Genomic DNA, 12,385 nt, shown 5'->3' with positions numbered 1-12,385 from the left:
TAAGGCAGGGAGAGTCAGTGGCAAGTGGTGTTAGTGATGGGGAGATTGAGGGCAGGCTGGGCATGGGGTGGACTGACAGCAGGGTGTTATCTCCCCACACAGACCTGAGGAAGAACTTTGAGCAGGACCCCCAGGGGAAGGAAGTTCCAATCAAAGGGATGATCGTGCTGCACTGCCGCCCCCCAGAGGGAGTGCCAGCAGCAGAGGTAAGACCCCAGCTTCCCAGCCCTAAACAGTTATGACCCCTCCAACAGTGTGGGAGCCTCTCTGTGCAGGGAAACAGCTTACCTTACACTCCAGGCTGTTGAGAGGCTCTAGAATAGAGCATTTCAACTCGTATGCAGCAAGGGGAAAACTGTCTGCTTTGAACACATATTTATTCCCGACTGTGTTGTGTCAGCGGTAGGCATACACTACACACTGTGATTTTTTTTTATGATGACAGTGTTATTGGATGCACTGTTCAAAATAACTGTGCATACAGTATTATTGAAATGCAGTGTCTAGAGTTAATCAGTATGAACTATAGCTCTGTGGTGCATGTGTGGGTTTGAGTGTATTTTGGCTGTGGGTAACCTGTGAGTTATGAATGATTCAGCGTGGAGAGGATGGTGGGGTGATGCCAGCCTAGTTTGCGTACCAAATGGCACCCTATTCCTCATGTAGTGCACTACTTTCAATCAGAGCCCTATGGGCCCTGGTCAAAGGTAGTGCACTATATGGAATAGGGTTCCATTTGGGATGCAGACCAGGCTGAGAAGAGCCCAGAATCTCCTCTCCAGGCCTTTGTCAACATAAATGAGCAGAGCCAGAAGTGAATACTCTATAACACAGAGCAGGCGTTCACAGCCCAGACCATTCCATTGTACAGTACCCACCTCTTCATGAAATATTGAGATTGCAAGTGTAGTGTGAGGTTTTTGGGAGCCTTTTTTCGGCAGGCTGGCTGAATGTGGGATGGATGCTGCTCCCGCTCCTGCTCGCTCCACTCCCAGCTGTAATGGAATGTGAGTTGGTGTCTTTGATGCACTGTCAACATCCCTCTGGAGGAACGTGTTCAGAAACTCCTTCGGTCAGCAATGATGCCGAGGCAAGCTAATAAGTCGCTCGGAATTGGATACATTTTGCATCATTGTGGCTGAGACCACTTATATAAGCCTGTGCCTGGCACTTTGGGAGAGGCTGAGATTGTCTCCTAGCTCGGCTCTCTGGAACATTACTTGCATAAGGGAAACGTGACACTGGAGTTACTGCTCTGCTCTCAGCTTGGCTCTCCATCTCACTTCTCTCTCCAAATCTTTTCAGGCACACATTTTCAAGTGAGGCTCTTAAGTGAGTTGCTTTGAAAACCCACTGCATTTGGGCATTTTATTCTCATTCATATGAGATATCTATGGACATTGCAAATGTGCTGAAGCAAAGAGCAAGTCAATACTCTTAATTTTACGTTTAAGATTAAGTTTCAGAGGTAGTTTTGAATTTTCACTTCATAAGGGGTTTCATTAAAGATTACATCCAACTCCAGTCATTGAGGTAACCAAGCACATTAGGAATAGAAGGAGAAGTATAAAATTCTATATTCCTATACACCACAAGAATAATAATACAGCCTACTCATGCCACTTTTATTTTTGTTTGATCTGCCATCTGTTGGAATTATTTTTAGCATTTTAGCACCGCAGCAGAGGTTAGGGAAGTTAACAAAGTCAAAAAATGTTTGAGAGAATAATTGACTGTGGTTTCCTATTTTTTCATCATAACACATTTACTCTTGTATTAAAGAAGTAATGAATATTTGAATGAGGAGTGTGAATATGGGTTAGATGTATAACGTTTCAAATCATTTGGACTGGAGCCAACATCAGATAACCTTGAATAGGATCATCTGAAAGGAAAGTGAAATGAACAGCCAAACTATAAACCACCACACTTAATTAATGGAAATAAAAGAAAATGTCTTAATGTGAAATGAAACGCATTGAACAGTCTCAGAAATGGGAACCCAGGCCATGACACAAAATACTGAACAATTTCAGGGCTACGTCCCAAATGGCACCCCATTCCCTAGTGGTACTACTTTTGACCAGGGCCCATGGTACACTACATAGGGTATCATCTGGGACGCACACGATGATAATTCCAAGTGTTTCAAATGTAATTATTCATAATTGGAGAAATAAAATCACATTTTAAATCACAGAGAAAAGAACACTGGCGTGCTGCTGGGTGATTATTTGTACTACATGCTACCTCCATTACTACTTTTGACTAATTTAGCCAATTGAAGTGAAAAGGAACAAAAAGCACTAAAACAGCTTGTTAAACACTTAGTGCATTTCCATTGTGGCAAACAAATATATTACATTCCACATGTAATTGCCTTCCTTTCCTGTTAGTTTCTTCCAAAATACACAGACTTTACTATTGTCATCAAAGTAATTGTAAATGGGTGATACTATTGATTCACTGTAACTCATTTCAGTGAATATGCTACTTTTTGCTACAAAACATCTGTAGCCATGAAATGCTTTGAAATGCTGGCCATGGCACTCATCAACATCATCCCAGACACCCTGGACCGACTACAATTCACATACCGCCCTAACAGATCCACAGATGACGCAATCTCTATTGCATTCCACACAGCCTTCTCCCACCTGAACAAGAGGAACAACTATGTGAGAATGCTGTTGATTGATTACAGCTGTGTTCAACAACATAGCGCTCTCCAAGCTCATCACTAAACTCAGGACCCTGGGAATAAACACCTCCCTCTGCAACTGGATCTTGGACTACCAAAACATTTCTGCAGAACTGAAGGTCCCCAAGAACACAGCGGCCTCCATCATTCTTAAATGGAAGAACTTTGCAACCACAAAGACTCTTCCTAGAGCTTGCCGCCTGGCTAAACTGAACAATCGGGGTTGAAGGGCTTTGGTCAGGGAGGTGACCAAGAACCCTCTGACAGAGCTCCAGAGTTCCTCTTTGGCGATGGGAGAACCATACAGAAGAACAACCATTTTTTGCAGCTCTCCAGCAATCAGGCCTTTATGGTGGAGTAGCCAGAATGAAGCCACTCCTCAATAAAAGGCACATGACAACCCACTTGGAGTTTGCCAAAAGGCACCGAATGACTCTCTGTGACCATGAGAAACAAGATTCTCTGGTCTGATGAAATCAACATTGAACTCTTTGGCTTGAATGTAAAGTGTCATGTCTGGAGGAAACCTGGCACCATCCCTCCAGGGAAGCATGGTGCTGATAGCCTCATGCTGTGGGGATGTTTTTCAGTGGCAAGGACTGGGAGACTAGTCAGGATCGAGGGAAAGATGAACGGAGCAAAGTACAGAGAGATCCTTGATGAAAAACTGCTCCAGAGCGCTCAGGACCTCAGGCTGGGTTAAAGTTCACCTTCCAACAGGACAACGATGCTAAGCACACAGCCAATACAATGTAGGAGTGGCTTTGGGACAAGCCTCTGAATGTCCTTGAGAGGCCCAGCCAGAGCCCGGACTTGAACACGATCGAACATCTCTGGAGAGACATTAAAATAGCTGTACAGTGACGCTCTCCATCCAACCTGACAGAGCTTGAGAGGATCTGCAGAGAAGAATGGGAGAAACTCCCCAAATACACAGGTGTGCCAATGTTGTACCCAAGAAGACTTGAGGCTGTAATCGCTGCCAAAGGTGCTTCAACAAAGTACTGAGTAAAGGCTCTGAATACTTATGTAAATGTGATATTTCAGTTTTTTATTTTTAATACATTTGTAAAACTGTCTAAACTATTTTTGCTTTGTCATTATCGGGTATTGTGTGTAGATTAATGAGGGGGAAAAATCATCCATTTTAGAATAAGGCTGTAACGTGACAAAATGTGGAAAAGGTCAAGAGATCTGAATACTTTCCGAATGTACTGTATATACACTACATTACTAAAAGTATGTGGACACCTGCTCGTCGAACATCTAATTCCAAAATCATCGGCATTAATCTGGAGTTGGTCCTCTCTTTGCTGCTATAACAGCCTCCACTGTTCTGGGAAGACTTTCCACTAGACTTTGGAACATTGCTGCAGGGACTTGCTGCCATTCAGCCACGAGCATTAGTGAAGTCGGCACTGATGTTGGGCGATTAGGCCTGGCTCACAGTCGCGGTTTCAATTAATCCCAAAGGAGTTCGATGGGGTTGAGGTCCGGGCTCTGTGCAGGCCAGTCAAGTTCTTCCACACCAATCTGAACAAACCATTTCTGTATGGACCTCGCTTTGTGCATGGGGGCATTGTCATGCTGAAACAGGAAAGGGTCTTTGACGAACTGACTTCTTGATAAGGTGGCATTGCGCACTAGCGACTCCTGTGGCGGGCCGGGCGCAGTGGTTACCACAAAATTGGGGGATCAGATCACAAAATGGCCGACTGCCAAAACTACAAGTCCCAGAAGCAAGGTGGACCATGACGGAGAAACAAACACACAGGTACTGTCCTGTTCGAAAGAACTCTCATTCTGGGGTAATTTGGTGACAGTTTCCCACTTAATTTGTGACAAACGCTCATAACCTTGAAGAGGTTTGCCACAATATGTATGTATGTATGTATGTGTGTGTGTGTGTGTGTGTGTGTTATATAGTGGCCATATCTACCTCAATTACCAAGTTATTGTTACTCATTGTGTATTTATTCCTTGTGTTATTATTTTTCTATTCTGTCAACAACAACAAAAATCTCTCAACATTTTTGGGAAGGGCCCGTAAGTAAGCATCTCTGTTAGTCTACACCTGTTGTTTATATGAAGCATGTGACAAATACAATTTGATTTGATTATTTGATTTTATTATGTGCCCTCATGCTTCTTTCCAATTCCCTAGCTTTGCTCACTCTGTTAATTCCGCACAGGTCAGAGCAAGCTCTCCAAGAGAAAATTATGAGTTTCGTTATTAAGCCAAGCAATTACATTCCCCAGTCTGGTCGGTCAGTGCAGTAAAGAGCTCAATTTTCTTTCCTAAGATAAGACAGATCTGGGTGGAATAGTATTGTGGTGCTGCCACGTTGCTCAGGGGAGGAGAGGCGGCATTTGGGATGCAACAGGAAGGTGGGCTGGCTACACAACCGTGCTTTGTCTTCCCTATCTTTTTTGATTAACCCTCCTGAGTGGCAAACACATTAGCGGTGGAGATAGCTCTGACACAGCCCTCCCCTCCCCTGTCTGCATGTATGTCTGGTTCACACAGATATGAACACACAGAAGCATGCAAAGTTCAAAGCCTTTGATTCGGCTCAATCTGTGTGTGCGTCTTCATGCGTGTGTGTGTGCGTCTTCATGCGTGTGTGGGTGCGTCTTCATGCGTGTGTGGGTGCGTCTTCATGCGTGTGTGGGTGCGTCTTCATGCGTGTGTGGGTGCGTCTTCATGCGTGTGTGGGTGCGTCTTCATGCGTGTGTGTGTGCGTCTTCATGCGTGTGTGTGTGCGTCTTCATGCGTGTGTGTGTGCGTCTTCATGCGTGTGTGTGTGCGTCTTCATGCGTGTGTGTGCGTCTTCATGTGTGTGTGTGTGCGTCTTCATGCGTGGGTGTGTGTGTGCGTCTTCATGTGTGTGTGTGTGCGTCTTTATGCGTGTGTGTGTGCGTCCTCGTGTGTGTGTGCCTTCATGCGTGTGTGTGTGCGTCTTCATGTGTGTGTGTGCGTCTTCATGTGTGTGTGTGTGCGTCTTCATGTGTGTGTGTGTGCGTCTTTATGCGTGTGTGTGTGCGTCTTTATGCGTGTGTGTGTGCGTCTTCATGTGTGTGTGTGTGCGTCTTCATGCGTGTGTGTGTGCGTCTTCATGCGTGTGTGTGTGCGTCTTCATGCGTGTGTGTGTGCGTCTTCATGCGTGTGTGTGTGCGTCTTCATGCGTGTGTGTGTGCGTCTTCATGCGTGTGTGTGTGCGTCTTTATGCGTGTGTGTGTGCGTCTTCATGTGTGTGTGTGTGCGTCTTCATGCGTGTGTGTGTGCGTCTTCATGCGTGTGTGTGTGCGTCTTCATGCGTGTGTGTGTGCGTCTTTGTGCGTGTGTGTATACATCTCTGTTCGTAAACCTCGGGGTGGATTACTAACACACTTGGCATTAGCTACTGACTCGGTGTTCAGTGGGGCTACATGGCATCTCCCAGTCCCTGGGGCTCATCTGTCATAGTTGTTTAATTCATGTAATTGTCTTGATGAGATACACAGGAATTAAAAAAGTTATCCCACCCACACTGTCACAAGCTCCACCACGTGTATCTATAGGCCTTCCATGGCTCCTCAGCACAGTTGGCTGAAGGGGAGCACTACTAACTCTGTTTGTGTCCCAGATAGCACCCTATTGCCTATGTAATGCACTACTTTTGACTAGGGCCCATAAGGGTCTAGTCAAAAGCAGTGAGCTGTATAGTTAAAAGGGTGCCGTTTGAACGCAGCCTGTGATTCCCTCGGAGAATCAGCCATGACACGATGCATCAGCATTTCTATGCTTCTACCTGTTAAGCTATAGTAGGTTCCCAGGATAGTAGGGAAGGGACAAAGACACAGCCATACACTAGAATGTGAGTGTCACCTAGAAAAGAAAGCTGCACACTCTCATGGCTCCAATGCAATACATTTAATCTAACAACATTTTCACAGATATGCTGCCGATTGTCACCCACCTATAGGTCTCAGATTTGTATCTTTATTCGGCATGATGACGGCTGATCTTCCTGGGGTCCAAAGACATTACAAACAGAAGACTTTACAAGATGTTACTGTCACCCACCCATGTCTCAGTGTCGTCTCCGCTCTGCTCCAAGTGATCAGAGGTCCTCCCACGTCCCCATAGACACACATGGCCTCGGCCTGGAACCCGGTTCTCCATCAAGCCTGTGACACTGATGGCCACCTCCTAATTGAAACAAATGTGCCAATTAGGCAATTCATCTCTCACATCCTCCGCCACACACTTACAGGGCTAATTTGTATTTGTCCCCGCCACACTTTCTTTTTTCTTCTCCTTCCGTTTCTGCCGGGTGGATCTTTTCATCATTACCCTAAGGATGTTAGCAGTGGCAGGCGACAGCCCGGTAATGTAGAGCAGGTCCTACAGCTCAGTGAGGGCCGGGCGGATTGTGCCACGCATTAATTGCCTCTTTCAACTCACAAATTTCCCCTGATGAAATTGAAATAAATACATAAAGAGGGAAACACTCCTCTGCCACCGCTACCGCCGGCTCTCTTCCAGTGACAGATTGTTTTAATCATGAAACATTAGAGTCAATCCCCAGTCTTTTCCTCCCCTTATCTTCCTACTTTAGTACATTAACTGCTTGCCTCTGATGTCATCTTACTAAAGGGTATCTTTTAATTGCGCCTTGGAATCTGGAATCCATTGAAGGGGATTTCCAAGTCTTGTTTAAAGTGAAGGGAAACAAGGCTTCAGCTATTCCTAGTTCTCCTGTTTCTAGGTCATAAAGTATGGTACTCATTGACGTCAGATAGGTTGTACATCAGAGTAGATCTGTGGAGGAGAATACAATAGGCCTATCTATGAAATATGATTGTGTGTATAAATATGTGCGTGCAGTGCAATACACTGTGTGCTAGATATTAGGAACACCTGCTCTTTCCATGATATAGACTGACCATGTGAATCCAGGTGAAGCTATGATCCCTTGTTGATATCACTTGTTAAATCCACTTCAATCAATGTAGATTTGTATTTGAATTTATTATGGATCCCCATTAGCCAAGGCAGAAGCTACTCTTCCTGGGGCAGCAAAATTAAGGCAGTTATACATTTTTAAAACATTGCAATACATTCATAACAGTTTTCACAACATATTACGTGTGTGCCCTCAGGCCTCTACTCTTCTACCACATATCTATAACACAAAATCCATGTGTAAATGTGTGTATAGTGCGTATGTTATTGTGTGTTTGTATGCATGTGTCTATTGTCTTGTCTTTGGCATCATTAAACTGAAGACTGTTAGTTTATCAAATCAATTATTACGTGATTAACTTATCAGGTAAATGTAAATAACTAGGAAGTCGGGGCACCAAGGAAAATATTCAGATTACAAAGTTATAATTTTCCTAATAACTTTCAGATATTTTAATATCTGATCAATTAGTCTTCTAATTAATGAGTTATTCTTTACCTCACGTTAGTCTCATTCCAAACGTCGAAAATTGTTGGTTATCTGCATGAACCCAGTCTTCACTATGAGTCATCCATAAATCAATTGTCTCAATCATTTATTTATTAACTAACTAAATAATCACAGAAATGCTCAAACAAACAAACAAAGTAGATATGGTTACAAGGAAATGATAGGGGATGTGCCCTAGTGGGCTAAACCGGCATCGCGGCTTGGTAGACAAAGAGACTGAGAAGGGCGTGAAAGATACTACAAAGTTGATAATTATAACCATTGAAATGCTAATCCTTTGCACATGAACGCTCACTCATTCGGGAATAATTGCAATCAATAAATATATATATATATTTACGCTCATTGTGTCATCGTGATCTCTGTTGGAAGTTCATTCGCCCCTCTCTCTGCATCCCTGGATTCTTTGGTTAGAATGGCTACTTCAGAGTAACATTCAGAAATGTTGTTATGGAATAGATGTTTCGGTGGTTGTCGGCCTTCGCATTCAATGGTATAGAATTCCTTGTTGCAGACTAGTAATTAGTATCAATGATTTGCTCTTATTCTGTCGAATCGATAGCCTCAGAGTTTAACCACGTGGTATGGTTAAAAGATTCAGCAATCTACTCAAACCTTAGGCCTCTTGTGGTAATCGAGGTAAGCTGGTCTGGTCTCAAACCTTAGCCCTCTCGTGGTAATCGAGGTAAGCTGGTCTGGTCTCAAACCTTAGCACTCTCGTGGTAATCGAGGTAAGCTGGTCTGAAAGGAATTCCTTCCTGTGGGGGTTATATTTTTAACAGTAGAAAGGTGATGTCCTATGACGCCAGATCAATGTCTGTGCTGATGGGGCTGGCCAATGATTTAGTTAAACTTTAAAGGGATTTGGAGTTTCCTTCATTAAACAGTTTAACTTCTCTAGGGTAGGGGGCAGCATTTTCACGTTTGGATGAAAAGCATACCCAAATTCAACTGCCAGTTACTCATCCCCAGGAGATAAGATATGCATATTATTCTAAAACGGTTTGAATCATGTCTGAGTATAACAGAACTTATTTAGCAGGCGAAACCCCACAAACCATTCAGATTTACATTTTTTTGAGGTCACTGTCTTTTCAATGAGGTTTCATTGGGAAACCAGATTTCTAAGCGAATTGCTTGCAGTTCCTACGGCTTCCACTAGATGTCAACAGTCTAGAGAAATAGGTTGAGGTTATTGCTTTGTGTAATGATGAAATACGGCCATCTTGAAGTCGAGGCACTCCAGGTGTCCTGGACATGCGCTTCAATCAAACAGAAGGCATGCTACATATTGTTTTAATCCTGTATTGAACACATATCATCCCGTCTTCAATTGTATCGATTATTAATGTTAAAAAAATACCTAAAGTTGTATTACATAAGTAGTTTAACATTTTTGCAAGTTGGAACCAGTGTTTTTCTGGATCAAACGCGGCAAATAAATGGACATTTTTGGATATATATCGACGGAATTAATCGAACAAAAGGACCATTTGTGATGTTTATGGGACATATTGGAGTGCCAACAACAGAAGCTCGTCAATGGTAAGGCATGAATTTTATTTTTATTTCTGCGTTTTGTGTAGCGCCTGCAGGGTTGAAATGTTTTCTCTCTTTTGTTTACTATGGTGCTATGCTCAGATAATAGCATTGTAGGCTTTTCAGCGAAAGCATATTTGAATTCTGACATGTTGGCTGGATTCACAACCAGTGTAGCTTTAATTTTGTATCTTTCATGTGTGATTTAACCTCTACAGAGTACCTAACCCGGATCCGGGAGCACCCCCCCCCCCACACACTGATTAGCATCGCTAGCATAGCGTCACAATTAAATAGTAGCATCTAAATATCATTAAATCACAAGTCCAAGACACCCAATGAAAGACACAGATCTTGTGAATAAAACCACCATTTCAGATTTTTTAAATGTTTTACAGGGAAGACAAAATATGTAAATCTATTAGCTAAACACGTTAGCAAAAGACACCATTTTCTTACTCCAACAGTTTCTTACTCCATCAGGTGCTATCACCAATTCGGCTAAACTAAGATATTGATAGCCACAAACCAACAAACAAATTTATAAGATGACAGTCTGATAACATATTTATGGTATAGCATAGTTTTTTTTTTTTAAATGTGCATTTTTCAGGTATAAATCACAGTTCTACATTGCAGCTGCAATCTGATATAGTGCTGATGCAGCTAGAACAATTACAGAGACCAACGTTATATAACTAATTACTTGTCTTAAAACATTTCAGAAAAAATACACAGCGTACAGACATTGAAAGCCCAACATCTGGTGAATCCAAACAATATTTCAGATTTTTTAAATGTTTTATAGCGAAAACAAAATGTATCGCTAATTAGCATAACCAGGCCAGCCAGAACCGGCTGGACGCGCCCGACCAGTTCACATGCACGACAGATATATGAAATAACATCGTAAATTGGGTCTTACTATTGCTGGTCTTTCATCAGAATGTTGATCAAGGTGTCCTTAGTCCTGATGAGTCGTTCAATCCATTCACAATGGCAACCTCCCCTCTTCATTTAGCCTGGTACTGGTCGACTGGCACGGTCAATTCCCAAAGTTAAAAAACTCAAAGAACGGAACACGGCAAAACTCCCGAAAAAATTCTAATAATCTGATTAAACTATATTGAAAAAACATACATTACGGTGATATGGTCACATGTAGCAAACAAACTTCGACACGGAGCTAGTTTTCATCCGTAACGTCAGCATAACAAAAGACAATGCCACCTCTGAAAACGCGCATCTCAGAAACCGGAAGTTGTCGGTCACGCTAAAGAAATAAGTCTTATTTCACGTCAGTACAAGATAAACAAAAAATTTCTCCTCTGACGTCTTCCAAACACCCATAGGAAGAAGTAGGAAGTGTCATTCGGGTCATAGGTGGCGTGACCATATATAGGCAGAGCTTTGAAGCGAGCATACACATCTTGCAATCTTTTTCAGGCTCAGGGAAAGTGCTGTGAAATGACCTGTGTTTGACTCAGAGACTCAATTGGAACGGTTTTAGAAACCATAGCTTGTTTTCTATCCAATGCTATATGGTTATATGCATATAGTAACAGCAATAATTGAATAAGAGGCAGTTTAGTCTGTAGAGGCAATTATGCTAATGCGAAATAGCACCCCCTGTATTCTCAAGAAGTTAATGAAAGTTAGATTTTTTTGTAATTTTCATAGTAATTAATTTTAAATTGGCGCTCTGCATTTTCTCAGGCTTTTTGCCAAGTGATACAGTAGCGTCTCGCCTAAACTCAGATATTTGGATATAAATATGAACTTTACCGAACAAAAAATACATGTATTGTGTAACATGAAGTCCTATGAGTGTCATCTGATGAAGATTATCAAAGGTTAGTGATTAATTTTATCTCTATTTCTGCTTTTTGTTACTGCTCTCTTTAGCTGGAAAAATGGCTGTCTTTTTCTGTGACTTGGCTCATACCTAACATAATTGTTTGGTGTGCTTTCGTCGTAAAACCTTTTTGAAATCGGACACTTTGCCTGGATTTACAACAAGTGTAGCTTTAAAATGGTGTAAAATACTTGTATGTTTGAGGAATTTAAATTATGGGATTTCTGTTGTTTTGAATATTGGCGCCCTGCAGTTTCACTGGCTGTTGACGAGGTGGGACGCCACCGTCCCACATACCCTAGAGAGGTTAAAATCGCATAACATAATATCACAAATAGTTTCATCTTTACTCATTCATTTTATACAACAATTAGATGCAAGCCTCATAACCGAGACTCTTGTATAAACATAGTTATGCTAATGTGGCTCTCATGGCTGTAGCAATCTTGAATAAACATAGTTATGCTAATGTGGCTCTCATGAGTTTCACAAAATTGTACAAAATGGACCAGTTCGTAGCTGGATTCTTCCCCGACCGTGTACACCTTCTCCAAAACATGGACATTGTTCAGTTCTCAAGTAATGTAATGTGGAAGAGGTTCCTTTGTTCTCCTGTGAACCTCACTCCCTCTCTATTCTGGCCATGAGGAGAGAACTCCTCTAGGAATTTATGACCTGCCTACCAGAGCCTGGGTGTAGGGGGAAGAGAGAGAGGTGGTGAGAGAGAGAGAGGGGGATGGTGCTCGCTGTACCCAAAGAGGGCCACGTCATGACACTATGTTTGTGTTGCTTTACAGTCCCCGCTGTTCCATATGGTGTATTTTTATCTGT

At 42.5% G+C, this 12,385-nt stretch overlaps 1 protein-coding gene across 5 annotated transcripts in view; it reads left to right on the top strand.

Moving 5' to 3' along the window:
- LOC129826571 (netrin receptor UNC5D-like) overlaps positions 1–12,385 on the top strand; it is a 326,296-nt gene that overhangs the window by 245,733 nt on the left and 68,178 nt on the right. For all 5 annotated transcript variants that reach the window (XM_055887464.1, XM_055887460.1, XM_055887462.1 and 2 more), the window contains one exon: positions 103–206. In XM_055887464.1, coding sequence (XP_055743439.1) covers positions 103–206 — 104 coding nt within the window. The remainder of the gene's footprint in view (positions 1–102; positions 207–12,385) is intronic.

Source organism: Salvelinus fontinalis, chromosome 28, assembly GCF_029448725.1.
Source record: "Salvelinus fontinalis isolate EN_2023a chromosome 28, ASM2944872v1, whole genome shotgun sequence".
In the NCBI taxonomy this organism is placed as follows: Eukaryota; Metazoa; Chordata; class Actinopteri; order Salmoniformes; family Salmonidae; genus Salvelinus; species Salvelinus fontinalis.
This window is presented reverse-complemented; position numbering and strand designations above follow the sequence as displayed.